Here is a 26,923-nt window from a genome sequence, read left to right on the forward strand (position 1 = left end):
ATGTGGCCATCCTGGTCTGCACCGTCTGGCCCCATGTGGCTTCAGTGCTGCTGATGCAGCTCCTGTCTGCTCCACCTGGTCAGTTTTAAAGCCAGGAGTGCACAGGTTGGTGAAAGGATGGATGGATGTGGAGCTGTTGGAGMGAGTCCGGAGGAGGCCGTGGAGATGCTCCGAAGGCTGGAGTCAGGGAGAGYTGGGGCTGCTCACTTGGAGAAGGATCCAGAGAGAGCCCCCCTTTTAGTGCCTAAAGGGGCTCCAGGAGAGCTGGAGAGGGACTGGGGACAAGGGATGGAGTGACAGGACAAGGGGGAATGGCTTCCCACTGCCAGAGGGCAGGGTTAGATGGGATATTAGGAAGGAATTCTTCCCTGTGAGGGTGGTGAAGCCCTGGCMCAGGGTGCCCAGAGAAGCTGTGACTGCATCTGGATCCCTGGAAGTGTCCAAGGCGAGGTTGGATGTGGCTTGGAGCAACCTGGGAGAGTGGAAGGCATCCCTGCCCATGGCTRGGGGTGGGAAGAGATGAGTTTTAAAGTCCCTTCAAACCCAAACCCATCTGTGATTCCATGTGAAGAGAAAGGAGCCTTCACTCAAGTGAGCTGAAAAAACAGACACTGGGAAATGGGTGGGTGGCTCTGGACACAAAATTTGCTTTATTGTGTGATTTAGCGCACTTTTGTTATAATCTCTACACGGGCAAACGGGTCAGGAAACCAGCAAAGAACAACGTGGGTGGCTGTGGAGCGACGCCTCGGTCTGCAGTGCCRAGCCCCCCGGGAGGATTCCTTCAGAGGGCCAGGCGTGGAGGGACTGCAGCCACGGCTGAGGCCAGACAGGCCACAGATGGGGCTGGGGTGAAGAGTGAACCCCGACACCAGAAGGGCGAGTGCAAACCCCCTGGGTGATCTTGATGGAGCTGCCAGCCCAGCACTGGGGGGATGGATCCAGTGAAGCCACAGTGTCTGGGAGAGTTTCTGCAACAGCAGAGGTTTGCACTTACCCTGTTGAGCTTCAGGCCAGGATTTAATTTTAAATTGAGAAATTGGTTTTGTTTCCAGCTGGGAAGCCTGGACCATGGACTTACAGTACTCTCTGGGATGACCACAGGACCAATTCCTAGGCAGTTCTCAGTCTCTACTGCTACCAAAGCCAARCAAATGTGTTACTTGCATGAGAATTTTCCCTACTGCTCCTAATTAAAGTGGTTTTAGCTCAGATGCTCAGGAATTGCCTAAAATAATCCAGCCTGGGTGGCCATGGAGGGGAAACCGTCAGCATTGGTCTGACATCCCTGCTCCAGCTGCGAGCGATCCTCCCCGCTTTGCCCACTGGGGAGGGAGGGAGGGAGGAAAGTGGGGGCTGTACAGGACAGGGACCGAGCAGAAAACCTCCTTCAAAGTGTCCTGCAAGAGAAAATAAACCCTCTTCCCATCCTGATGCTCTGGTCAGGTCATGGATGTGGGGCTGGCACTGATCCACTGGCCTCARTGGATGTGGAGAATTGATTATTGGAGGAAAACAGTATTTCCTGGGGGACACCAGGGGCCCAGGGCCACTGCAGCCCTTGAAGGTTATCACAGCCCCTCCAAAGGACGAGATGGCCCTAAAAGGCTCTGCAATGCTGTCACCAGGGACAGGGGATGTGCTCATYCACAAAGTGCACCTTGGCAGGGGCTGACCCCTCTGTGGAACAAAGGAGCCCCCACACTCTGCCCGCTGGAGCTCTGTGTCTCGCTGGTGCAGCCTCACATGGAGCAGAGACATCTTTGAGAGCTGAAAGAGCAAACCAATCCCCAGCAGCACCCTCARCCTTTTCTCTGCTTTTCCTGCCACTGCCTCCCTCAAGCCTCACCTTGCTCCCACCCCCAGATGGCCACAGCTGCTTTGGGCACGGTGGCAGAAGCCTCAGTGAGTTTTGCATGGCTTGGGCAGAGACCAAGCGCTCACTGGGAGGGGGCCAGCACTGCTCTCATCCTGCTCTGCTGCTCAGGGAACGGGAGCAAAACTCCAAGGGACATGGCTCCAAGGGAATAGGGGCAGCACTGGGATGTCTGGGTCCTTCTGCTACCTGGAGTAGCCCAAGGGCATTCCACAGTCACTGTCAGCTCCTGCCCCTGCTCAGCAGTAGCCTGGGACAGAGCAGGGACAGGCACTGACAGCTCTTGCCAAGCCAGGGCTGTGTCCCTACCCTGTCCCTGTGCTGAATGACACGGTGACATCCAGCTCCCTCCGAGGTCACTCCTGCTCCACACCTCTCTGGCCCCCTTGGCTGACCCAGTCCCAAAGAGCTTCCCAAATCCAAGGCTTCATTCCAGCATCCTCCCATGAGAGCCCCTGGCCACCTGTCTGCACCCCAGTGCCTCGCTCCTCTCYCTGGCAGCTCCCAGCAGGGCCTCCAGCCCATGGTCTCTGGCTTCCTTTCTGTCCAGGCTTTCAGGGAGAGAGGGGCTCAGGAGAAGGAGAAGCTGTGGCAGGGGAGGCGGTGAGAGGCTTTGTGCCGAGGTCTCGTGTGGTCACTGAAATGCAGCCGCAGGAACGTCCCCTCTCTCAGGACAGGTGGGTCATCACCGGCTTCTGCAAGGCACAGGGAGGGACCTCAGCTCGCTGCCATGCCCAYGCCACCCCGAGCCACCCCAGTGTGCTCCTTGTCCCCTCTTGCTGCCCCACCCCACAGAATTCAAGGCTGCTCATCTTTTCTGGGSCTTGTRACATCCCAGYGCTCCAGAAGAGATGCCCAGGYRTCCCTGYCCTCCCCAGTCAGCATGGTGACACCAATGCTGAGAGCTGTGGGCTCCAGCAGCATGGGGAGAGCTTGGGGAGGGACAGGACCCCCTGGGAGCCCGACCCGCAGCCCTCCCGTACCGCAAAGAGCCTCTCCACCCTCCTGTTCTTGCCATTGGGGTTCCTCTGCGTCAGGGAGCCGCGGTACACTGAGTTGCGGTCAAAGGAGTCGTCAAAACCTGTGTTGAGGGAAGAGAGATGGGCAGCAGGTCCTCACCCTCCTCACAGAGGTGCCAGTGACCCGCCCAGGCATTGGGATTTACCAACAGAGGTGCCAGTGACCCACAGAGACATTGGGATTTACCAATAGAGGTGCCAGTGACCCACAGAGACATTGGGATTTACCAACAGAGGTGCCAGTGACCCGCAGAGGCGTTGGGATTTACCAACCCCGCTGTGGTAAATGGCTGTGGGTGTGGATGCATCGTGGCGCTTCCCTCTCCAGAGGGTGACGGGAAGCGCTTGGATAACGGGATGGGAGTCACTGCTGCTCAGGTGTGCAGAGCACTGYGTGAGCTGGGCCAGCCCTGCCTGCCAGGGAATCTGCTCTGGGAAGCTCCGTGGGACAGCAAAAACCCAGCCTGGAAGGAGCTCGCCGACACAGCCTGCCATGCTCTCCTGACCTGTTAAGCCATCTGCTCTCCTCTGCCACCAACTCCCACCAGCTGCACCTTTCCAGGCCCAACTTTCTGAGTYGTTGACCTCCAGCAGGGCAGCCAGGAGACCAAATCACCCCCTGGCCCAGCCCAGGCACAAGGGATTAGGTTTGCCTGGTGACGTCCATTGCACATCCCTCCATCTCCTCGCAGGGCTGACGTGTCCCATGGCTGCCTTTATCTGCCTGCCCTTCGCAGGAAGGAGAGMAGCTGATTCCTCCTCTGCATGAGGATAAGGGCCCTTTCCACCTCCCAGTCCCAGCCTGGGGATCAGCTCTGCTAATTGTCCATGTTGAATGGGAGAAACGCTGTTCTACCTCTGCATTAAATGATCTTTCCCCCCTTCCTTCCCTCATCTTCCATTATCTGGAAGGAGAGCCATGCGCCACTCTTTCTGCCTTTAAGCTTGTGAGGAGAGATAAGAGAGAAACAGAAAAGTAATTTCCTAATGGGACTCGCTGATATTGGCCAGGATGAAACATTTCCGGTGATTGTCCCCCAACCACACAAGCTGCTGTGCCAAGTTTCAGGTCACCATCGACTCTGAAGCTCTCCCAAGCTGCTGTTTGATCCAGCGGGGCCCTGGAGGGCCTCCTGCCCCCCAGCAGAGTCAGGGTTGAGATTCATGGAGTCATGGAATGGTTTGGGTTGAAAGGAAGCTGGAAGACCCTCCTGCCATGGACCAGGTCACCTTCCCCTACACCAGGCTGCTCCAAGTCCTGTCCAACCTGGAACACTTCCAGGAGTGGGGCACACCAGGAAGGTGAAGGAAGGAAGAAATTTCTGTCAGAAAGGAGGATGGGCTCAGGTGAGGCTTTGAGACATAACAGCCAACAAAGGAATGCAGGTGTCTCCCTGGACTCTGGKGTGGCTGCAAAGAAGTCCTGGTTCTTGGAGAGCTCAGCCACCTCAGCCTGACCCCTGCTGTCCCACCACTGTCCCCAGCCCTCCCGATTCCTGCCTCCTTTCCCAGTTACCCACACTGGGAGCACAGGGAAGGGGACTCCACCGTGGACACACAGCTGGATGTGGGGACAGAGCGGATCAGTCTACCCCAAAACCCAGCCCAGCTGCCCACAGGGCCCCATCTCCCACTGCTCCTTACTGGTGATTTCCAGGGGACTGTTGAACTTCCTCCTGAACCTCTGCAGCCCGGGCATTGCCTGCAAGAGAAAGGGAGCAGGCTGCAGCAGGCCAGGGATGGGATGGCAGAGGCAGCCCCTGCAGCTCCAGCTGTGTCTCCAGCACAGCCAGCACTGACTGAGCACAAACTCACTTTAATGTCACCAAGAGGCTCCCCAGGGCTGCAGCTGGCAGGACCAGGAGGATGGAGGAAGGCAGCCTGTGGGCAGAGAAGGGCAGAGGTGTCTCTGGGGGTGCAGGGGCAGGCAGACTCTTCATTCTGCAGCACCAGGCAGTGCAGGGAGAGCTGGGCACAGCCCAGCGAGCCAGGCAGCCCTTCCCAGCACCCAGGGGCAGCAGCAACAGCCCAGGGAAGCCTGTACCCCTCGGGGCTGGCACCTCACGCCCTCCACRCTCACCTGCACACTCGACTTCTTCTTGGCTTTCTCCACAGACTTCACCGTCAGCCCTGCGGCAGACAGAGCCGCGATTCGGGATTCGATGTCYGATATCTTGGGAAGGAGGAGAAAACACACACAGATGGTGGTTGGAGGATCCATCAGTGGCTTTGTTTGCCATCACTGGCYGGGCAAAGCCTGTCTCAGAGCTAAACCCTCACCTCACTCTCTGCCTGCTGCACCTGAGCGGCTGCCGAGGCCACTTTRTCCTCCAGCTCAGACAGCTCCGAGTCAGTGGTGCCGCTGTGCTGAGCCCCTTCCTCGAGCTCCTTCAGGGTATTCTCAAGCTGGTAGGCCTTTCCAGCAGTCAGGTACACCTGAAAGACAGGAAAAGGAAAAATCTCATTGCAGGATTAACCTCCCTGGAGTTCTCTTCTCCTGCTGTGACCACAGCCCCAGACRCAGCAGCTCCTGCCACTCTTCTGAYTGCCCTCTTGCCTTGCAGCACAGACAGTACTAGTCAGCTCTGACATGGCTTTTCATCTCATCTTCTCCCTTCCCTGGCTTTTTGAGAGCAATTACCAGCAGTGTGAAGTGGCAAGAGGCACAGTGGGAACACAGGAAGGACCAAAGCTCAGAGACCTGCATTTCTGTGTGGTGTGCTCGGAGGGCGAGCAGGTACCTGCAAACCAGCTCAGGCTGCCGTGTCCTGGGAGGGCAGAGCTGGGAAGGAGACAAACTGACTTCCCAAATCTGCTCAATCTGTTTTGAGGGTGTCTGTGCTGCTGGATTGCCTGGGAGCAGGGTCAGCCTGCACCATCCTCCCTTTGCAGCCTTGAGAAGAAAGGTAAAAGGATCTATCCGAATAACACCACTGGTTTTACGGCCACTTGTCACTTCCCAGGTTACTACAAGGACACAGGTCCAAGCAAGGCAGTTCAGGAAACATTAATACATCGATTTGCAATCACATCAGGTGGTCAGATGTGGTCACTGTTCTGCTGACTGATGCCAAAATCTCAGTGTTGCTACTGCAATTCCTGCTCCTCCAGCCCCCTCAGCTTTCTCTGATCTGGGCATTGTGCAGAACTGCCTGGCAGGAACCCTGTGCATGCACTGAACTACAGCCCAGCCACCCAAATCCCAGCACCACATGGCCCAGAGGTCCCACCCATCCCAGAGCAAATCCTAAGGCTGTGAACCACCCAGCCTGTGAGTCACAGGGATTTGTTGTTGGCCCATCAGACTCTCCCAGTGCCCTCCAAGGTGGGTGGCATGCCTTGGAGAGGAGAACAGAGTGCCCAAGCCAGCTGTGACTCAGCCAGGATCCCCAGGGAATGGCAGGATGACACACATCTCCCAGGGCCATTGTCTACCCACCCGTCCCGAGCTGATGGCAGCAGCAGCACTAAGCCCAAAGTTCACATCCTTCCCAGACCTCTCCTCTCTCCTGGGAGAGGGGGAACCTCAAAACCTTCATGCATCCAACCCTGCTCCCCTGGGATGCTGCTTCGGCCAGAAAGCATCCAGGTGTGACAGCTCCCTGCTTTTATTTATAAACCTTCCCTGGTGAGAGATGAGCCCCAGRGTGTGTCCTAAACCCCTGTTCCCCATTGCAGGGCATTTCCTATGGCAAAACCCGACTGCCCAGGTGGAGATGCAACTCTTCTTTGAACAGTTCCTTTGGAGCCTGGGTACAGGGCACTGTGGATGCAGCCCATTTCCCACAGGGAGTGAAAAATTGGCTGAAAAAGCTGCCAGTGCTCCAGGGTCACACCAGCCTTGCAGGGGGTGCTGCTCTAGCTGTGAACTTGTCGCCTGAATGAGCCCAGCAGCCCCAGGCACAAGCAGCCTCAGTGAACAGGGAGGTCATGTTTGTAAACCCTCCATGGAACACAGCGCTGGGGAGGAACTGAAGGAAGGGGGACACAAGTTCTGTTGGGGCAGGGACTGCATCAAGCGATGCTGCAGCAGGGCAGGGACCACACTCACCACCCAGGGGAACCAGGAACCAAGAAAAGGGAAGCCATGAGACAGAGCATCTGCTTCTGCTGTTGCACCATCACATAAAAACAGATTTTAATCCCTCTGCTGACCATCCTTTCTGTGCTGACCTACCCACTAACAAGAAATTTTTKGGGGGAGGTTTCCTTTGTATTCCCATCATCCAAAAATTGCCCACAAGCTCTGGGGAGCCTTACATTTTCCTCAAGCTCCTGGTACGCTTCGGCCACCTCTTTSCCATCTGCCAGGCCCGGAAGCTGCCCCGCAGCGGGGGCACAGCCCTGGCTCTCTCCGTGCAACGACTCCCACACCGCTTCCTCCGTGGCGTTTATGGCTCTCAGCACTTTGGCCGTGATCTCACTCAGAGCCTGAGCCGACGACCTCTGCGAGAGCCAAAGCGGAGGGTGGGAGGGGGAGAGAAACAGGGATGTTATTTTAATGTGGTGTATGAAACAACACGAGCCAGAGGTGAGAGAGGCACCAGACCTCCAGGAGCTTTGGGAAGATGGAGCAGCTGTAATTAACGGGCTGACGCTGCTCCTGAAGGGCTCTCCAGCAGGCGGATGAACGGCTACAGCAAAGCTTTGATCTCAGCCCGTGCTTTCTGCAGAGTGGCTGTGACAAAAGAAGTCATCTCAAAAGGCTTTGGAAAAGAGGTTGCAGAGGGATGTTCCACTCGCTGGAAGCACCTGGCCACCTGAAGGCCGCTCGGTTACTCAGCAGTTAAGATCTAATTGCAGCATATTGCTTTACACCTCAGCGGGGATGCAAACAACTCCTTGAGTTTGCAGCAAAAGAGTAGAAACAACCAAACCCCATAAAATGATTGTATTGCCACACTGCCAGAACTTGGGGCTAATRTCCTCTCTTCCCACCCCAAGGAACACTGAGGGCAATAATGCCCCTAAGTGCTGCCCTTGGCTTGATGAGGTGCTAAACAYATGTAAAAATGGGCTGAAGAAACTCATCATGTCTCTCCCCACTGATAATTCCCTGGAAACCAAGGAGATGGGGATGACATATGTGCTGGTTGTGTTTAAACTGCAGTGCATTTCCAGGCAAGCTGTCCTGAAGAGAACCAGCTAGCTCAGTCCAGATGATATTTTTATCATTTTATGGTGCCTGCATGGTACAGTGGAGTTTTTTCACATTTTCCATTAGGATCGTRTGCTTCCATCACAGTGCTCCCCCAGTTGGCAGATTTCCTCCTGAATGGAGGAGACTCATTGAAAATCCCTCAGAATCATGCAAAATCCAAACCTGGATCTGTTGTAAGGGAAGTTGCTCTTAAACATCATCCACTATAGTAACTTTTAACCAAGGCTGGTCCAGCTATTGAAGGCATTTCTGACTCAACACTCCTCCCTGCTTCATAGCTGGGTTTKGGGGCAAAGAAAGTAGCAAATCTGGAGGATCCAGGCTTCACTTCATAATAAACAAGAATCTTACACTGATACCACACAAACCTGTTCAGGGTTTGAGTCTCTGCTGCAAATCAGCAGCTCACATGGGAATTAAAGTCACCTTGGCTTGGTGAGTTATCACTTATCTGCACTTAATCAGAAATAGTTATTAAGGTGATGCAGATTGTTGAATCCATGGGAAGTTGTTAAGTCTGGCTGCAGCAATCATCTAAAAGAATTTCTAAAAAGGAGGCAGCAAAGGATGCTGGGGSTRAGGACACAGCATGCCTCTGATCCTRTGGCAATGRGAGYATAGCAAATGGTTCCCAAACCSACCAGGTTTTGTGTTGTGAGGCTGAGGAACAAATGCACATCAAAAGGAGGCCTCRTGGCACCATGAAAGTCACCAAAACCTCAGGTGAAAGGAGCTTTGCAGGACAGGAGAGGGGCAGTGTGGTGCCCGCTTGCGTCCTTTGCTGCAGTCGCCAGTGRCGGATGCATCGGAGCAAATGCACAYCAGAGCCAAGCAGGAGGGAGSGGATGAACCACCCWRCCMTMWGAGACCCCACAGGGAATGCTGACCTCTCCCTTYGTGCTCATGGATCATCTTGGAGGCTCTGCACAACTGGAGACATGCTGCAGAGGTGCTGTGATACATCTTTCTCTCCCCGACCCATGTCCCCATGGACAGCGGGGACAGGAGCCAACACAGCATTGCAACCACGAGAGATGCTGATCCAGCAGAGGGATCACGGATTTAGGGACTCAGGAACACTGACAGGTGTGGAAAAAACATTCCAGGCTGTAGCAACTGTCTGACAAAGGGTGCCAGTACTAAATCATCATCAAGCTCTTCTCCCACCCCAGGACCCTTCCCCATAGCAACTCCCAGATTCTGGGACAACTCATCTAAGAARATGTGAGTGTCAGACACAGACACAGCCCTGGGAGGCTTCAAGGTGGAGGTGGGGGACAGAAGAAGAGTCAAACTTTTGTGCTGTGAAACCACAAACCACAGAGAGCAGAAGGAATGATGGATRCAGCCTGGAATGGTGTGGGTGGGAGGACACAGGTTACCTTTCGAACATCTCTGGCCATGTCCTCGCTGGAGGAACTCATATCTGGTTTTTTTGCTCCCTTCTTTTCTTCACGCTCCTCCTCTTCAGAAGTGATTTCTTTGTCACTGATGTTGCTGGCCAACTCYTCCAGCTTCCTCTTCAACTCCTCCTCCTCGACATCGGGATCAGGGTGGCACTCTGGGGCCGGAGACTGAAGGAGCAGAAGAAGGGAATTGTGTGAGAGGTTCCTGTGGTGGCCAGAGGGGCATGCCTGGATCCAGGCACACTCACCAGGCAGAGGAGCTCAAGGAGTGTGACCACAGAGGGACTTTGCAAGGGGACTTTGAGCCCCAGCAGTCAAATCCCCCCATGGAACAGCAGAGTCCATAGAGCTGCACTCAGCTCCTCACTGAGGAACACAAAACCTTGACCTACAGAACCTCCATTCCCATTTCTCCCACACAGAACTTGCTTGTTTTTCCCTGTGGAAAACTGCCTTTCCCTCACCCTTAMAAAGGTGTGCCTGGGGAATCTGGGGCCAAAAATCACCACATTTTCATTAGGAACCATGGTGTGGCTGGTGCCTCCGAGGGCAGGGATCACAGTAACCCAAAGATGAGGTCCACCAGGGAGAGGGAAGCAGCCATGGGAATTGCCACTCCCTGAGGTAATCCTGAAATTTTTGGGCAATCTCATTTGTGGTGAGAAACCACACAGCAAATTTCCCTGTGGGATAGATGGCACACTGCCACCCAGCCCCGTTGTTAGGTGCSATTCATGGCAGCTGGAGAAGAATCCCATTAAACTCCCAGGCGCTGGAAGAGATGTCCTGAAGTTCCTGAACTCGCTGACCCTGGCATTAAGGTGGGAATACAATTACCTGCGTCATACCTGGTGGGGTTTTGTCTGAGCTGTTTTTAACAGCTTCCAACAGCAGCATCTGCAGCAGCAAATCATTTCCCCAGGCAACCTATTCCAGGGCTCTGCTATCCTTTCTGCTGGAAAGCTTTGCTTCATGGCTAACCTCAGCCTGTCCCCCACTGCCTGTGCTCTGATTTGCCCTGGATGTGGGGATAAAGGGTGGGAACCTGACACTGTGCACCTCTCCTGATCCCTCTGTCAGGTTTACTGATGGAAACACTGAGTGATTACAATTGTGACTGTCCCTCACTGTGAATTTTGGAAAAAAAAAAGGAGAAATTGCATTGTTTCATCCATGCCTGGGGCCCTTCCCTGTAATTACCACCATCCATTCTACTGAGCTGCCAGAGTGGCGATGGGTTCACATGGAGGAAAGGAGTGCATGGTCTAAAATCAGAAACCCAAAAATCAATGTTAAGCAGTCTGAGTATTCACAGATTCTACATTGTTGCTCAGCTTTAACTTAATTTAGCTGTTTTCTTCCAAGTTTGATGGCATGGTAAGACGAAGGCAGCTTGGAAGAGATACAGAAATGCTCCTTGACTCAGATCTCAGTCACAATAACCAGGTGCCTTCCTCACAGATACTAATTGAAAGTGTCTCATGATTTCAAATGAGCTGTTGCAGCTCTGCAGAAACAGACTCTCATTAACAAAACTCCTGCAATTTGCACTTCAGTAAACTATCAGGCCAAACCCCAATTTTCCTTGTGCAGAAGTGGCCAAGAAAGCACTGGCTTGCACAGGGTCTAAGTGGGTTAAATTTGCTGCTGTTTCTGTCCTGCCATGTAATGTTCTCTAAGGCACTCCACCACCTGGAAGCAGAGAACAGCCTGCAAGGCCAAAACAGAGGATTAAACTCAAACAGCTCAGGTCATTGTGGGACTTAGGGACATGGTTTAGTGATGGCCTTGCCAGTGGTAGGTGAATTGTTGCACTGAGTGAACTTAGGGCTCTCCTGACTTAAATATTCCGGTGACTTTGTCTATCCCTTCCATGCTGGCTGCTCCAGAGAAGCCTCTCCAGGGGAAAGGCCCAGCACAGCCCACACTCCATCCCTGCAGAATTCCTGCCAGGTTACCTCGTCAGAGCGTGTCAGGATTTTTTCCTCCAAGCGGTTCAGCATGCGTTCGATTGCAGACATGCGAGTGTTGAGCTCATGGATCTACAGGAAAGGGGAGAGAGAGAGGGAGAGAGGGAGAAGGAGTAGAGAACAGACCAGCCACCACTGCCAGGACAGCGAGGAAACAGTGCAACCAGCAAAGGAAAGCAAGCAGCATGGCGCTGCCACCCATGGGCAGAGGTAAAAGACATTAAAAAATAGTATCTTTTAAGTAATGTCTTTAAAATGTGAGTAAGCTCCAGGAGGCGCAGAGCAACCTCAAATCTGGAAAACTCCAAGYCACACCGAGCCCCCAGCACATCACAATTCCCACCAAAGCATCTGTAGGTCTGATGCAGTGGATGTAAAACCCCATCACCAATAAAGGAATCAGCCTGTAATAAAGCCATCAGTCTCGCCATCATTCCCATGCWGCCTCAAATTCAAGCCAACATCAGTTTTCACTTCCTATTTTTTAAGTTGTAAATACCCCATCACACTACTGCCAGCACAGTGGTGGAAAAGAAAAGGAATAGAGCAAGAATTTCCCATGAAAAAATCCAGGTAGAAAAACCAAACCTGAAAATCTTCCCTATCACTTTGAAATTTTCTGACTTCTCTGTTCATTGATTTACCCAGATGCTTGCCTTTCTCTTCTCTTCCACTCTCCTGACYAAAAATGAGGCACGGAGAGAAGGGCACAGAAAAGAAAGACAGACTAAATCCTGATAATCAAAGAGAAGTGCTCAAGAACCAAGCCAAACCTTTGTGGTGAGGGTGGATTTGGATTAGACATTAGGAWGAAATTCTTCCCTGTGAGCGTGGCRAGGCCCTGGCACAGGTTACCCAGAGAAGTGGTGGTTGCTCCATCCCTGGRAGTGTCCCAGGCCAGGCTGGATGGAGCAGCCTGGGATAGTGSAAGGTGWCCCTGCCCATGGCAGAGGGTGGAATGAGATAKTTTTCAGATCCATTTAAACCAAAGCATCTCTATGATCTATGATCACTGAAAACATTAAAGGAAGCTTTTTTCTTCCCCTTTAGAAATTGAAGTTTTTCTTTTCTTTGAAAAAAACCACAAGTCTCTCTCCTTTGATCCAAATAAATAAACCACAAATGATGAGGAATACTGCCCATTTTATGATGCTACCAGTGCATCACTGTTGTTCTGAGTGGCTGCTGCTCATTCAAAGGGGAACAAGCAGCAAATGTGTTAAGCAAAGGTAGTAACAAAGAGATGTGAGGGGTGGGCTTTGTTTTTACAACATTTCCATCCTCTCACTTAGTTTTTGTGTTTGCTAACGCTTTATTAATTAGACCCTCACAGCAGCTAGGGATGATTGCATCTGATTAAGGGGAGATGAATATAAAAACCTGGCACTGTGGAGAGCAGGGCACTGTCATTACCACCCCGAACTGACAGCATCTCCAAGCAGCATTAAACCCAAGGGCAGGAAGCACTTCAGCCCATGGCTAAGTGTTTTTTCAGTCCTGTTCAAGGCCTGAGTCTTGCATTGCTCTCAGTGACAATAAGAAGCCTCTGATGGCCCATCAGCCTCAGAGATGGTGACAAAGGAGTCACCRCTGCCCTACCTCCCTAAAAAGAGATTGGGAGAAATCAGACCCTAAAGCACAGGCTGCTGTTGGTATTGATGGATATCTCTACCAGGATAGGAGCTGAAGAGCTTCATTCCCCATCAAGGCTGGCTTTGATGCAGGGTGGACACTCCATAAGGGCATGTCCCCATCAGGGACTGGCTCATCCTGCACTCTCTCAGTGTGACAAAGGCTGGCTTACTGTGCTCTGCATTAAAATATTCAATGGGAATAAACTTAAAGCACAGCCCCTGAGGTGAGCATCCCTCTCTCTAAAACCCAAGGCCTCTAACAGAAGATTTATGTGTGTAAAGAAGAGAAGCCAGGCAGCATCAAAGCTTTAAGAATCCAGAACCACTGAGCTCCCTTRAGGTACAGCAGGATGGCATCTGGGGAGAAACTTGGTGAATTGGAGCTATTTCTTGTGGCTTGGTCCTGTTCCTGCATGGCTTCTGAAAATCTAAAGGCCAAGGCCTGCACAGGCACCAATTCAGGCCTTCTTTTYGTGTCTCATCAGGTTTAAGTGCTTTTTTAAAACAGTTTTTTTAAGTTTTGTTCTAGAACCTTCAGTTCCTGGAGTCACAAAAMAAGGGAGCAGTATCTGCTTTACAAAGCTTCTAGTGTTTGGGACTGAACACTGTATCCTCTCCAGAACTAAAGCCAATGTGGTTTCTAAATCAACCATATTTTGACCAAGTTGCCCCTAGAAGTTTTAGGAGGAGACAAGTTTTCATCTGTGTGGTCAAAGAGCTGAAATCTCCACCTCTCAAACCTTCAGATGACAACAAGGTGTCTGCCAGGACAACACTGMATTTGAAGCTAGACTTTGGGATTCAATTCAGGACCAACAGACACGATTCTGCACCCTGCCCCAGCACAGAGCTGGGTGTCTCCCTGCCGGGTGAGGAGCAGGCTGGGTGGGAGGATGGTTGCTGGCTGTAAACACATCAGCAGCACAAAGGGCAGGGAGGATGGGGAGACAATTAAGCTAATGAGGTAAGAGCAGATGGGGGTAAATTGGGAGTGAGAAGATGCCTTCTAACCATTAGGGTGACAATGCTCCACACCAGCCTTCCTGCTGCTGTTAGGGAGCAAACCACAGCCTGATGTGAGGGCTTGCCCAGCTCCTGGAGGAAGGCATGGGAGGCGTTGGTAGGAATTTGGCCCCATTTCCCCTYTGCAAAGCACGGTGCACATTTCATGCCTAATGTAGCATGGCCTCGTTAAGGACACCCAGCCCAGGGTTTTAAATTCTCCCATTTATTGCTGGCTGAAGAAGGAATGGTATTCACTAATTAAAACTTGTGCCCACAGAAGTAAATGGCAGAGAGAARCTTTCCCTCCCCAAGCACACAAGGTGTGGTGCCAAGTGATGGCTGTGCTCAAATATCTCACACTGATGACCCAAAAAGGAGTCCAGGACATGCAAAACACCAGCTGTGAGACTGGCAGCTGATTCTGCACCCTGTACCTGTGTCAACCACCCTGCATTTTGCTGCTCATGAGATCTGAGGAATGTTTTACCACCATCCCCACCCACCACAGGCAAAGGTGGCACCAGGAACAGCAGGTGCTTGCTTGACAATTAAAATACAAGCTTAGACCCTGTTTGACACCCTTTTTTAGCCTGTTCCCCCCATTATCATGAGTCAGGAGAGGTATGTGGCAGGTCATCCTGACCCAGTCCTACTGAGGCAGGAACACAGTGCAAAGGAGGAGAAGGACCTTGGTGTGCTTATTAAATATCCATCTCCAGACCTCCAGCTGATTATTAAGCACTGGCACATTCAATTAAAGAAAGCCTTTCTGGGCACACAAGAACACACAGGTAGCTCAGATTAATGAGGACAAGTTGGAAAACGAACARCAATGAAGGCAGGTTTGTCACTGCCATGGCAGCTTGGGCAGAGGGAAGCACCAACCAATGCCTGATTTTCTTTTTGCTGTGACTGGAAAAGCCCACCCCTGTTTACCATTGCTGCTTCTCTTCTCTGAGCCACCCTGCACCYCAGAGGCGATAAGAGGGCCTTGGCCACAGGCCTGGCCTCACCAAAGGCTGTTTGATACCTGGTTGGAAGAATGGCTGATGTTCTCCTGGGAGGAGGCTCTGTTCCGGCGTTTCATGTGCTGGGGTGGGTAGGCAGGGAACTGAGCTCCTTTCATGTCCTCATCCGAGGTGTCCATATCTGCCGAGTACCGCGCCCGGGGTGGCTCGTTCCAGGGGATGCCTTTGGGGACAGAAAGGCACAAGCCATTCACACCTTTGAGCTCATTCCTGGACATCAACCCCATCCTTAAGAGAAGCTAATAATGAGGCATTTCCYCAGATCACACTTTCCACCTTTTGGCAGGAGGTGCCTCTACAAGCCAGACTGAGTTTAAGGATGGCTGCACTGACCAGGCTGAGTGTCCACAYGCTGTGTCCACGCAGCATCAAGCACAGCAGGATCCCACACAGGGAGCACCATCCTTGATCTCATGCCCTGAACAGCCAGGCCCCTCACCAAAAACCACAACTGCCTTCCCAGTTTTGTAGGAGCCAGGTTTGGACACTGCCCTTTGTGAACTGCCCAGGTGCTGGAAGATGTCTGGCCTCAGGCTAGAGAGGTACAAGCCTAGGAGAGAGCATTTATAAAGAGTGGAAAGTCTCCTGTGTAAAGGAGAATTTCAAATGAAACCAAAACAATGAGAGAAAATGGAATTAACATGACAGGGGATCTTGCTGCTGTGTTGCTCTGGCAGGACTTGGAGTGGGAATTTAACCAGCCATKTTAAGGCCTACCCAGCATTCCTAAATGGCCTGAAAATACAGCCAGGCCATTGGAGCCACAGAAGGACATACTCCACATTTGCATATGCACAAGCCAGTATCCAGCCCTCCTGGCTCTGCCATCTCTGCAGGRAAAACAAAGGTTATACAAGGTAAATTTTGCCTCTTAGGAGGTATTTATAGACTCACAAAACCATGGATCACTTAGCCTACCCATGCACCCTGCCCAGATGCAAGGATGCCACTTAGCAACCTCCAGGTCTTGCCTCCAAGCTCACTAAAAACTCAAAGCTTTCTGCACCCACAATCTCTACCAAGGAGTTGAACTCCTCTGGCCCTGCCTGCGGCAGGAAACACATCCTGTTGTTTCTAATAGTGTCAATTTAATTGGATCTAGTTTCCACCCTGGAAAACACCAGTAAGTATGAAAGGGTGGACACCTTAAGAAAAACCCCTTTTGGCTTTGGTGGGAGCAAGACCAGCCCTTTACAACTAAATAACATCACCAGATTCTTTCATAAGAAAAATCACTTTTGCAGGTAGATAAATAGTGTTGACCCTCAAGCCTCCCCGGGGCTTTAAGGTTGTTCAGAAAAACAAAAAAAAACAAAGACATTTTCATTTTGGTCCAACTGTTGCAACCATTTGTCCCAAGAGGATACAAGAGGAACCTGGACAGGGATACCTACCAGGCTTTGGGTTTCTTTCCAGGCTCCTTCTCCGTGCGTTGACCGTGAGCCGAACCTCTGTGCTGAAGTGCTGCTCCGGAGCGCTCATGCCCGGCTCCTGCAGGACATGGTGGAACACCAGGTCTGCATCCGTGATCCTGGACTCCTGGGAGCCATCCTCAGCTGAGTTGGGGAAATCTGGGAAGGACTGAGAGTTGAGGATGCTGCTGAGCAGCTGCCCTTGAAGATTCCACTTGTGAGAGCCCACCTGCAGTGCTGCCTCCAGCTTGAGGGCCCATAGTAAGAACAAGGTGCTTGGGGAGCTGTGACTGCCCCATCCCTGGAAGTGTCCAARGCCAGGTTGGATGGGACTTGGAACAACCTGGGAYAGTGGRAAGTGTCCCTGCCCATGGCAGGGAGCTGGGATCAGATATCTTTACTGCCCCTCCAACCTAAATTGTTCTAAGATTCTACAACTCCTTGTCTCTCCTGACATTACTAAGAGCTCCTCTCTTTATTCRTCAATATATGCATGGATTGACTTTTTATAATGCCAATTATATTTATATAAAATATAAAAATTCCTAATAATCCCATTTGAAGGCTTTGCCTGTCTGCTGAACCTTGAGCAATACTGCCCTTGACTGCCAGGGGGCACTGGTAGATTTTACAAGMACAGAGTTCCTCCAGCCTTCCTTCAGTTCCCTCAGGCTGCAAAACCCTCTGATCTTTTAAAACATCATCCCCTTCTATTTATTCAAACCACCACCCCCTCAAATAGTCTGCAATCGGTAAATCCAATTCGACAGAGGCCAGCTCTCACACTTAATTCTGCTGCAAAAAGAAGAATCTAATTATTCCCCTCAAATTCTAATTATTTTATGTGGAATTGTGCAGATTTATGGTTTTTATTACAGATCTCAGCACATTCTACTTTTATCCATTAATACCGTTTGAAGTATCAAAGCATCATTAGAAGGAAGGAGCTGTTGAATGTTTTTTAGAGTGCAATTTCACCAGGGAAGGCAAACGAGCAGCCCAAAAAAGCTTGACCCGAAGCCCCTCAGACTGGAAGACCTTTTGCCACATCCAGGATCACCCCWTCTGTGTTCCTCCCCAGAGCTGGAAGGTGGGGTTGGTCGACTGCTGGCCCTGAGTGGGATCACAAGGGATGGCTYCCTGCACTGTCTGGAGCTGTCTGAGTGCTGCTGCTGGCCAGAAGCTCTGGACATCAAGGCACAYTTATTCTCCTATTTAAAACTAACCAGCGTTCCTGCAGTTTTTGCTCTCCTGGTGCTCATYCCTCTGACTGGCTCTCACTCACCAGGCTCTGTGGGATCCACCTCACCCTCACAAAGGCTGTGTGCCTCATGGAGCTGATGGCCAACTGCACCCAGTGCTGCCACATRGGAAAACCAGCCCCAAACAGACTGGCTGAATCAGAAGAATCTGATTTCATTTAATCCCTTRAGCACCGAACTTGCTGGAAACCAGGGTGTGTCCCATAGCCTTGGGACAGCACAAGGAAAAGATTGTCTGCAGAGAGCAAGCAATACTGCAGGAACATGGCCAGAGAATCTTTTGCTGTCTCATCTTACCACTCATCCTCCCCTGGATCAGATGCCCTGCTCCTCACTTGGCCTGAGGCAAAGGACTTCAGTTGGAAGAAGAGATCACAAGCAGCAATGGGGAGCAAGGATTGGCACCATTGCCTCCCAACACCAGCTGAAGGAGGTTTTAAAGCTGAAGGAGCAGTGGCAGCAAGAAGAAAGGAAAGTAACCCCCCAGGAATGTCCCAGTACCTGGAAAGCATCTGGGCTGCTGGCTGCTGGAGAGAGCTGCAGGGACTGGCGGCGAGACTGAGCAGAGTAATCCGAGTCCAGTTCAAAATCAAAGGGGTGCACAGACAGCAGSCGCTTTGTCTTGCACATCTTTAGCATAGAAAGTTCAAGAAAGGAAAACCCAGTGTAAGACACAGTTGACCTTCAGGAAAGGGGGAGGGAGGCCTTTGTCTCCTTAGTTTGCCTGAGTTTGCTCTGCTTTTTGCAGAGAGAATGTGGGCCTGACTCTGTCTTGTTTGAAGGGACTCAGAGCAGCATGTGCTGATGCTGAAGGTAAGGAAGATTTCCACAGCCTCTGGCTCAGGACTGCTGCCACAAGCAGARAATGAGAATCTCTCCTCGTTTATAAAGGCACTGTGGGAATGCTGAGCCAGGTTACAGCTCAGAGAGAGATCCAGAGGATGCTTTTGACTCCTGAAGCAGCTCCCCATCCTCAGAGGAAGGATGCTGCAGGCAGATCATTCTAAWTATCTGGGAGGTCATCAGTAAAAAAAACCAAAACAGGTGAGCTCTCATTATACAGGTAGGAGCTGGGATTTTATATGAATTGGTGACATCCACAGTGTTAGGAGTGGGTCTTTTTTCCAGAGCACGAGTATTTATGATGTTACTGACCACAGTTGTTTTTACACAAACTGAAAGGAAAGGAGCTTTTGTCGGAGAACAAAAACAGAGAGAAAGGCCCAGTTTTGAAAATGGCACAGAAAGCCATCACCACTGCCACCACCACCACCCAAGGCAGGCCAGGGACACAGGGTGAGGCAGTGGGAGCTCCAGAGCCACACACTCACTCTGCTGTAGCGCTCTGCTTCAGCTCCACGAAGGACATTGTCTTCCTCATCGCTGTCATCCCCGGCGTCACAGCTGGTCAGCAGCTGGCACTCTCCTGGAGGGGACACAGACAGCAGGGAAGTCCCCACCCTGGTGGGCACACCAGTGTACCTGCACTTATAYGGGGTCAACAGGTCCAGATTAGAAATAACTGCCTGAATTCTTTTCTGCTGATGCCCACTTTTAGTACTTGATCTTGCAAAGGCTTGGCTGGCCTCTCACTGCTTCCCTTTCCAGATGYGCACCACCACAGATGTGGAAGTAAAGGAGCTTCTTCAGCATACAGAGCACCCTGAGACCCACCTGAGTGACTCCAGTGCTTGAAGGCTCAGGGGCTATTCCTGATTCCCACCAGCCAGCTCCTCCATTTATCAGTGACCCAGTGCTTTGAGACAGTGAGTGCTTGCAAATTCCAAGCTTGGCATGTAACCAAAAAGCATGATGTGCCCAAACCTACCCCTGGAGACCCCAGAAGTACCRCAGTGCAAGAGTTGAGCACTACAGTCCACCTCCACTGTGGTGTAGGAATGTTTTCCCTAGTCTGACCACTCCAATCTCTCCAGAAGTGCCCAGGGTRTGAAGAAAAAAAGACATTGGAAACCTTGCTTGAGCTGCTAGTCCCCTGCTGCAATCCTCGTTTTTACTTACTGTTAATGTCTGGCAGGCTGTAAACTCTGTCATGAAGACCTAAACAAAGAGACAAATGGTGGGAAAAATAAATAATAACATTTTTTTCCTTGAGCAAAGGGCAAGCCTCAGAGCCATGGCTAACTGGAGTTCTCGTTTTCTATCCCATCACAATAAACAATGGTTAAAAAGGCTCTTTAAAGAGAACAAAACAGACAGTTGGGAGACAGGACTTGACTTTTAAAAGTCAAAGAGCTGCTTGCTACCACTTCCCCAGGCTGATGCAACATGCCTGGGGGCYGCAGGGGAAGGCACAGCCAACTGCAGATGGACAGGGATACATCCCAGGAGGAGATTCTTGCTTGCTCCAGGGTCAAGCCAATTCACTGGTGTTAATGAAGTAATAAACAACAAAATCATTTCCTTTTGAACAAAGCATCAGAATCTCAATTTAAAGCAGCCCAAGGCGCTGTTACCCTCATGCTTGGTTGGCTTTTTGTGTGCTCTGATGCATCTTCGGTCCAAACAATGCATGGATTGTCTCTCAGTCCATTAATTTTTTTTTCTGCTATTTCTGCCATGAACAGCCTGGCTAAAAGAGTGACTGGAGCAGCTGAATCAGGTCATGTCAATGGTATGTGTGCAAACCTCCCTGTGGCTCCTCAAGATGGGAATAAAYTCCACATTGGGCTCCAAAGGAAATAGGCCAAGGAACAGAAACTCTGTGAATGACAACTGGGAGTTACTTAGTAAATAATGCTGTATTAACATCATCAGATATTTATGCACTCTTGCACCAATACCAGAAATATGGAACGTCCGTGAAGCTCTGAAGAGAACAGTTTTAGTGACATGTAGCTCACTAATTTTGGTACAATTTTGTCAGGGCCAGGGGATCATCAGATTGGTTGTAAAAAATCATTAGGTCATGGGGAAAAAAATTAGGGCTGGCTTTATCCTGCAGGTTAAACTAGGGTTAATTCCACAAGCTCTGTGATGAAAAGGACAAAAAAAAAAAGAAAAACAAGAGCTGCAACTCTTACAAACTGCAGGACATGGGACTTWTTAAAATAAGCATGAGGTATTAGGAATTTTATTTCATTGAAAGGATGGTCATATASTGGAACAGGTTGCCCAGGGAAGTGGTGGAATCATCATTCTTGGAAGTGTTCAAAAAAAATGCAGATGTGGCATCCAGGAACAYGGTTTAATGGTGGTCTTGGTAGTACTGGGTTGGATTGGATGATCTAGAGGTTTTCTCTGACTCTAATGATACTAAATTCTCAAGTCTGTGATAAAAACTTGGGACTTAACAGCAGAAAAACCACCAAGAACATTTGTCAGTGCATAAATGAATAACTCTGAACCTCTGCTTCCTCCCTGAGATATTTTGAACRATCTTGGTATCCCATGGCACTCGGGGCAGCATCGACTTGGTGCATCCCAAGGTGGTGCAGCACAGATGCCACACRTGCACCAGTGGCCATTCCTCACCTAGAAACGCAGAGTTGAGCCCCTGGCCCGGCTGCAGCCTGCCATAGAGGGACTGCAGCACTTTGGCACTTCCAAACCTCTTGAAGCGAGACCGCACATGCTCGTAGTACCACTCCAGGGAGCCGATCTTCACGATCCTGCCCGAACAGAGGAGGAACACCCAGGTCAGCCAGTTCAGCCATGCTCATGGTGAGCAGACCCTCACTCAAAAAAATGGATCTTAACAAAAACACAGCGTATTTTCATCTAAAAGGGTGCCTCACCCTCGAGGCTCACCTTGTCCCTCAGCCTCCCCCAGAGCAGACCAGCGAGGAGTGGTGYTCCCAGGGGCTGATATGGGGACTGGAATTCTTTAACATATATGTTACTGACATGGACAGTGGGATTGAGTTTGTTGGTGACACCAAGCTGTGTGGTGCTGTCACATGCTGGAGGGAAGGAGTGACACCCAGAGGGACCCTGACAGCCTTGAGAGGCGGAGCTCTGAGAACCTCATGTGGTTCAACAAGGCYAAGTGCAAGATCCCACCCCTGAGTTGGACAAATCTCAAGCAAAATGACAGACTGGAAGGAGAATGGATTGGGAACAACGCTGGGAAGCAGGAGGACTTGCGGGTGCTGGTCGGTGAGAGTGTTGACAAGATCAGAAATGTTCACCGGCACCCAGAAACCCTGTCATGTGCTGGGCTGATTCCACAGCATGGGCAGCAGGGGAGGGGGGGTTTCTGCCACTCTGCCCCACTCAGGTGAGACCCCTTCTGCAGAGCTGCTCCAACTCTGAGGTCCCCAACAGAAGGATGTGAAGCTGATGGAAACAGACCAGAGGAGGCCATGGAGATGCCCTGAGGGGATCTAGAGCCCCTCTGCTCTAGAGCCCAGCTGGGGGTGTTCACCTGGAGGAAGAGAAGGCTCCAGGAAGACCTCAGAGCCCCTTCCAGCACCTGAAGAGGCTCCAAGAAAGCTGGAGAGGGACTTGGGACAAGGGCCTGGAATGACAGAATGAGGGAATGGCTTCCAGAGGGCAGGGGTAGATGGGATATTGGGGAGAACTTCTCCCCATGAGTGAGCCTCTGGCACAGGGTGCCCAGAGAAGCTGTGGCTGCCCCATCCTTGGAATTGTCCGAGGCAGGCTGGACAGGGCTCGGAGCAACTTTGTCTAGTGCAAGGGTAGGGGGATAGAATGAGCTGGGCTTTCAGGTCCCTTCCAACCCAAACCATCCGACAATTCCCTGAGGAGCAGTACCTGGAGAGGCGGCAGGGATCGCAGACCCAGCCCTGCTCCTTCTTGTTGTAGCGGCTGCAGTTCTTGCAGGTGTAGAAGTGGCAGTCCAGGCACTGCCGCTTGCTGTTCAGCAGGAACTTGAAGGGCTGCAGGCAGTGGACACAGTGAGTGTCATTGAGGTGGGACTGATTTGTCAGGAACTCTCTCTTGCTGCTCTCCTGGTCGATCTTGCATTTCAGCTCCCTGCAGACGACACCCCAAAAAGCAGGAACTTGAGTTTGTTATCATCTCACTGCAAACCCTCACGTGGCAAAGCCCATCACGCCACAATCATTGCAGGAACGATTTTCCAGGGAACATTCCRAGTCTGCAGCTTGTGGAAACAGCTGTAGGGCAAATCTAATAAATAACATATCACGAGTTAAATAAGCTAACAACAAAGTGGGCTCCAGATTCAGGGCGGGTAACTGGAGTTTAATATTAGATTTAATGTAATATTAGAATCCCAGAATATTCTAAGTTGGACAGGACCCACAAGGATCATTAAAAAAAAATTTGATTGTGCCAAAACCTGCCCTGTTTGTTTCACAGGGTGTTGATCATAAATGCCAGGAATCTCAGGAGAGTGGCTCTTCTTGAACCCTCTGGCTGTATCCCAATCTGACACAATCTTCAAGCCTGGAGTCCTGCAGGGAATTAAAATCTTTTGGGAATTCTTAAWTAAAAAAAAAAAAAAAAGAAGAAATCTCGGATTAAAAAGGATTAAAAGTGGTTTTAATATAGTCCTYCAGTRCTAGAAATTCATCAGAGAGTTTTGTTAAGTGATGTGCAACAAGGTTCTGGCTGTTCAGAGGACGCAGCAGGAGGAGATGCTTGTGACAATCCCGTGCAAGGGGAGCGCTTTCCAAGAACACCTTCTCCTGGCAGTGCCTCCCTGCAAGATTCCTTCACTATCCAGACCTGGCTGCTAGAGCAGGTCCCCATGGAAAACAGTGTCTGCATGAGGCTGAGCTCCCAGCACCAGCTGGGGACAGCTGAGATGCCTGCCAAGCTACTGGGTGCCCCTGCACTGCCCAAAAGCTCTCTGTTTGCTCCCTGTGCCACGCACCACTTCAGGAATGTTTGCCTTTGGGGCCATGGCTGAGAGGAAAATGTTTGACTTGTAGGGAAGGTTCTGGAAAGGTGTTTTCTCTCCAGAGAGGGTTAGGAAGCTGTGTTTTATAAAGTAGAAGCCAGCTTGGGTTAAAACCCTCATGCAATCARGTCTGGAGGCTGCTGCAGGATCACAGAGTGGGCCACAAGGCTCTGGTGATGCTCCAGTGCCGGACAGACACCAGTGTGACCACAACAGGAGCTGAGGTGACTACAGCAGGAGCCTGGCTGGCCCTGGGGGCAGTGGTGTGACTGGCAATGGGACGGACAGGCACGTCAATCAAGCTAATCTCTGTTTAACCTAATCAGTTTGCACATTAGGGCTCAGCTCTTGGGTTGTTTTTTTTCTGAGGAAGAATTTTCTGGCCAGCTGGCTGCCAGCACACCACAAGACACATTTTTTGGTGTCAATCCTGTTTGTGTTCACACCAGAGTGACAGCAGCTTGCTTTTTCATCTGGGTTGTGTAAAAACCAGAATAAAGACAGAAAACTGGACACCTGCTTTGTATAATCAGCCATCYTAGCAGTGCTTTGGGCAAACTGGTGCGAATGTCCCAGCAGTAAATTTAAGTGGCTTCTAGAAACCCTCAAATAGAAAAMCCTTGGGTTGGACTCAGTATTCCTTTTCCACTCCCGTGCTAAGGCTGTTGCCAGCAGGATCCAATCTTTTTTACGGGAACTGCTTTTTCTGGTTCCCAGAGACCGGTTGGATCCCTTCACCTTTCCTCCTCCCTCACCCACCCGACCTGCCAAAGGAAGGACGAGTCTCAGCCAAACCAGTTTAAAACTCGCAGGAACCGCATGCCTCTTGTCTCCTCTCGCTGGCAGGAGCACCAGCCAGCCCCTTCCCTGCTCTGCTCATGGCAGAATGAATAAATTCGTGGTGCTGGGATGCCAACTGTAGCAGGGTTGGACCTATTGAGCTCCAGGAGAGATGCAGGGAACCATTCCCCAAAAACAGGGTTGTGGGCATGGATGTTTCAGTAAAGAATCAGGGAGAGACCCCGCAAAATGGCTATTATTTAATTTTTTGGGCAAAGGATTGCTCTCACATGCCAAACGTGCAGTTTGTGTCCAGCTGAAGCCTTTGTCCCTTGTTGRTGAATAGCTTCTGTCAAAAACAAAATACAAAGCAGCAGCAGAAAGGGAAGAAAAAGACCAAGCTGAGGAGGGGGGGAGGTCGGGGCATTTCTTCAAGGCTGGCAGGTTGAGACAAGCCCAGTGAATAGAAAAGTAAATGGGGCTGGTCAGAGCACAGGGTGAATGGCTGCAGGGTCTCCCATAATGTCACATCATGTCCCAGCTTGTTAGAGACAGAAAATGCTTGTGTAGTTCCATGTCCAGCATGCAGGAATGTGGTGGACTTTCCAGGACTGGTAGTCTGGTCTGCAGCAGAAATCATTCAGAAATTACAGAAATTTCTGTAGCTTAGCACGGTTAATGCCAGCCCTCTGCAGGACAGGATTAAACAAGAAAATCAAAATTAAAAATCAGGGGAAATGATACTTAGGGGGAGAGACACCAGCTGGGTAGAAGCATCCTGAGACCTTCCCCTACATCCTACATCTCCCATAGCATGGCACTCAATCTGGAAGCTTCCTGGGCATCAGAAAGGACAKGGACAAGCCAGTCTGGCGCCAAGGTCAAGTAGAGAAGGAATTCACCTCGCCCAGTTCTTTGCTGCAGGGCACAGCAATGTAGGTCCCCACCTCCTCCCTCCAGGCTGAGCTCAGATGCATCACAAGGGAGACATTCACCCTTTGCAGGGTGATAATTTTTTTAAATATCCCTGTCTGATCTCTTTCCTGCTCTTCAGAGCTACCAGCAGAGGAARGCAGTAGATGATGATACTGAATTATCTCTGCCTCCCACGCAGGCTGGTTTTTCTTAAGCAAAAAAAGTAATCAGGGGGGTGAAAAATATAGGACCGAGAGTTTCTTGTAGTTAATAGTGTGTACTATAGTAGTTAATAGTGTGTACTATAGTAGTTAATAGTGTGTAGTTAATAGTGTAGAGAAGTTCCCATGAAGGTAAGTTTTGGGGGATGCAGAGTTCCCAAACCAAGAAAGATGCCCATCACTCCTCACCTTTCCTTTTGGATCTGACAGAACTAATGAGCTCCTGGTCCCCAGGCATAGTYGTGGTATCAGCACCAGCCCTGGTTCACAAAATTCTGAGCTACGAGGGTCTGAGAGCTCAGAGGGAGTGCAGCACTGCCCAAACCCAGCCTGGGAGCATGGACCACCCCTGTGGAATAATAGGAACTTGGCCAGATCCTGAAGAGGGTCACTGCAGCTTCTTGAAATACATCAAGACATTACTAATTTCAGCGTCTGATGTAGTTAATCAGCAAGACCTAAACTCCTGCAATTTCTCATGCTCAAAATTTAATCTCATCTGACATAACTTTTTTTTTTTTAAACAGCACTTTTGTCCAATGCCCTGTTTATAAGGACTTAGAAGTTCACAGAATTTGCTGCTCCAATGATTTTCAATCTTTTCCCAATCTGTGGGCCCCTAAAACCTTCCCAGGACAGCACAGTCACCTGTATTGCATATTTAAGTCTACTAAAATAGGTTTACTACTAGCAGTATGTTTACTACTYCTCTCAGTTACTTTTTCAGCATTCTTCAGGGATCTGTGGGCTCCCAGGACCCGCTGAGGAACTCCCGCTCGAAACACACGAGACCCATCACATGAAACAAAATCCAGGGAGCCAGAYCCCATCTCCCCTTGAGAGCCCCATCAGCCTCAAGCTTCACACAAGCATTTCCTGGTATTTGTCCCCATAAAGTGCTGCAGTGTCACCGATCCGCATCGCTGCCGATGGCACGACGCCAGTTTGCACCTTTGCTGCCCGAATGCGTCACCTTGCCGCTGATAACGTAATCTATTAACMGTGTTTGACTTTCACAACCCGATCTCCTGCCGTTCCTCCTCGCCCACAGCCTCAGCAGATTGTTTTATCCCTACAGCCCACGGRGACCGGCAGGTCTGGCTCGCTTGCCCCCCAACTCAGAGACCGGAGTTCCTGATACTCACTCCAGCCGTTCCTCCTCTTTTTTCCGCAGATCAAAGTCCCGTTGAACGACTTCCCAAACATGCTTGGCCTCTTCGTCGGTGAGCTTGGAGAGGTCCAGCTTCCTGCCCATCTCGGTGAGGGCTGAAGCCGATCCCGTTACTCGCTACCCCGAGCGCTCGCTGTCCCGCACCCTGCTGGGATGCTGCTGACGGAGAGGGAAGAGCTCAGCCCCACCTCCGCGGCTGCCCATATAACCGGGCA

At 50.9% G+C, this 26,923-nt stretch overlaps 1 protein-coding gene across 7 annotated transcripts; it reads right to left on the bottom strand.

Moving 5' to 3' along the window:
- Positions 1 to 602: 602 nt before the first annotated feature.
- Positions 603 to 26,923, bottom strand: MLPH (melanophilin). 7 transcript variants are annotated; one of them, XM_057389889.1, is made up of 17 exons: positions 26,683 to 26,923; positions 22,508 to 22,729; positions 21,266 to 21,402; positions 19,793 to 19,831; positions 19,105 to 19,199; positions 18,275 to 18,403; positions 16,494 to 16,680; positions 15,102 to 15,262; positions 11,421 to 11,504; positions 9,439 to 9,630; positions 7,156 to 7,341; positions 5,176 to 5,331; positions 4,976 to 5,068; positions 4,711 to 4,776; positions 4,540 to 4,597; positions 2,860 to 2,957; positions 603 to 2,571 (listed from the first exon to the last, which is right to left on the bottom strand). In XM_057389889.1, the coding sequence occupies exons 1-17, from the start codon at positions 26,790 to 26,792 to the stop codon at positions 2,545 to 2,547; spliced, it is 2,040 nt and encodes a 679-aa protein (XP_057245872.1). In that variant the 5' UTR covers positions 26,793 to 26,923; the 3' UTR covers positions 603 to 2,544. The 7 variants fall into 7 exon arrangements, with proteins under 7 accessions (XP_057245872.1, XP_057245874.1, XP_057245873.1 ...); XM_057389891.1 differs by lacking the exon at positions 18,275 to 18,403; XM_057389890.1 differs by lacking the exon at positions 11,421 to 11,504.

Source organism: Malurus melanocephalus, unplaced genomic scaffold, assembly GCF_030028575.1.
Source record: "Malurus melanocephalus ecotype Western Australia unplaced genomic scaffold, MMel_1.1 scaffold_20, whole genome shotgun sequence".
NCBI classification, from domain to species: Eukaryota; Metazoa; Chordata; class Aves; order Passeriformes; family Maluridae; genus Malurus; species Malurus melanocephalus.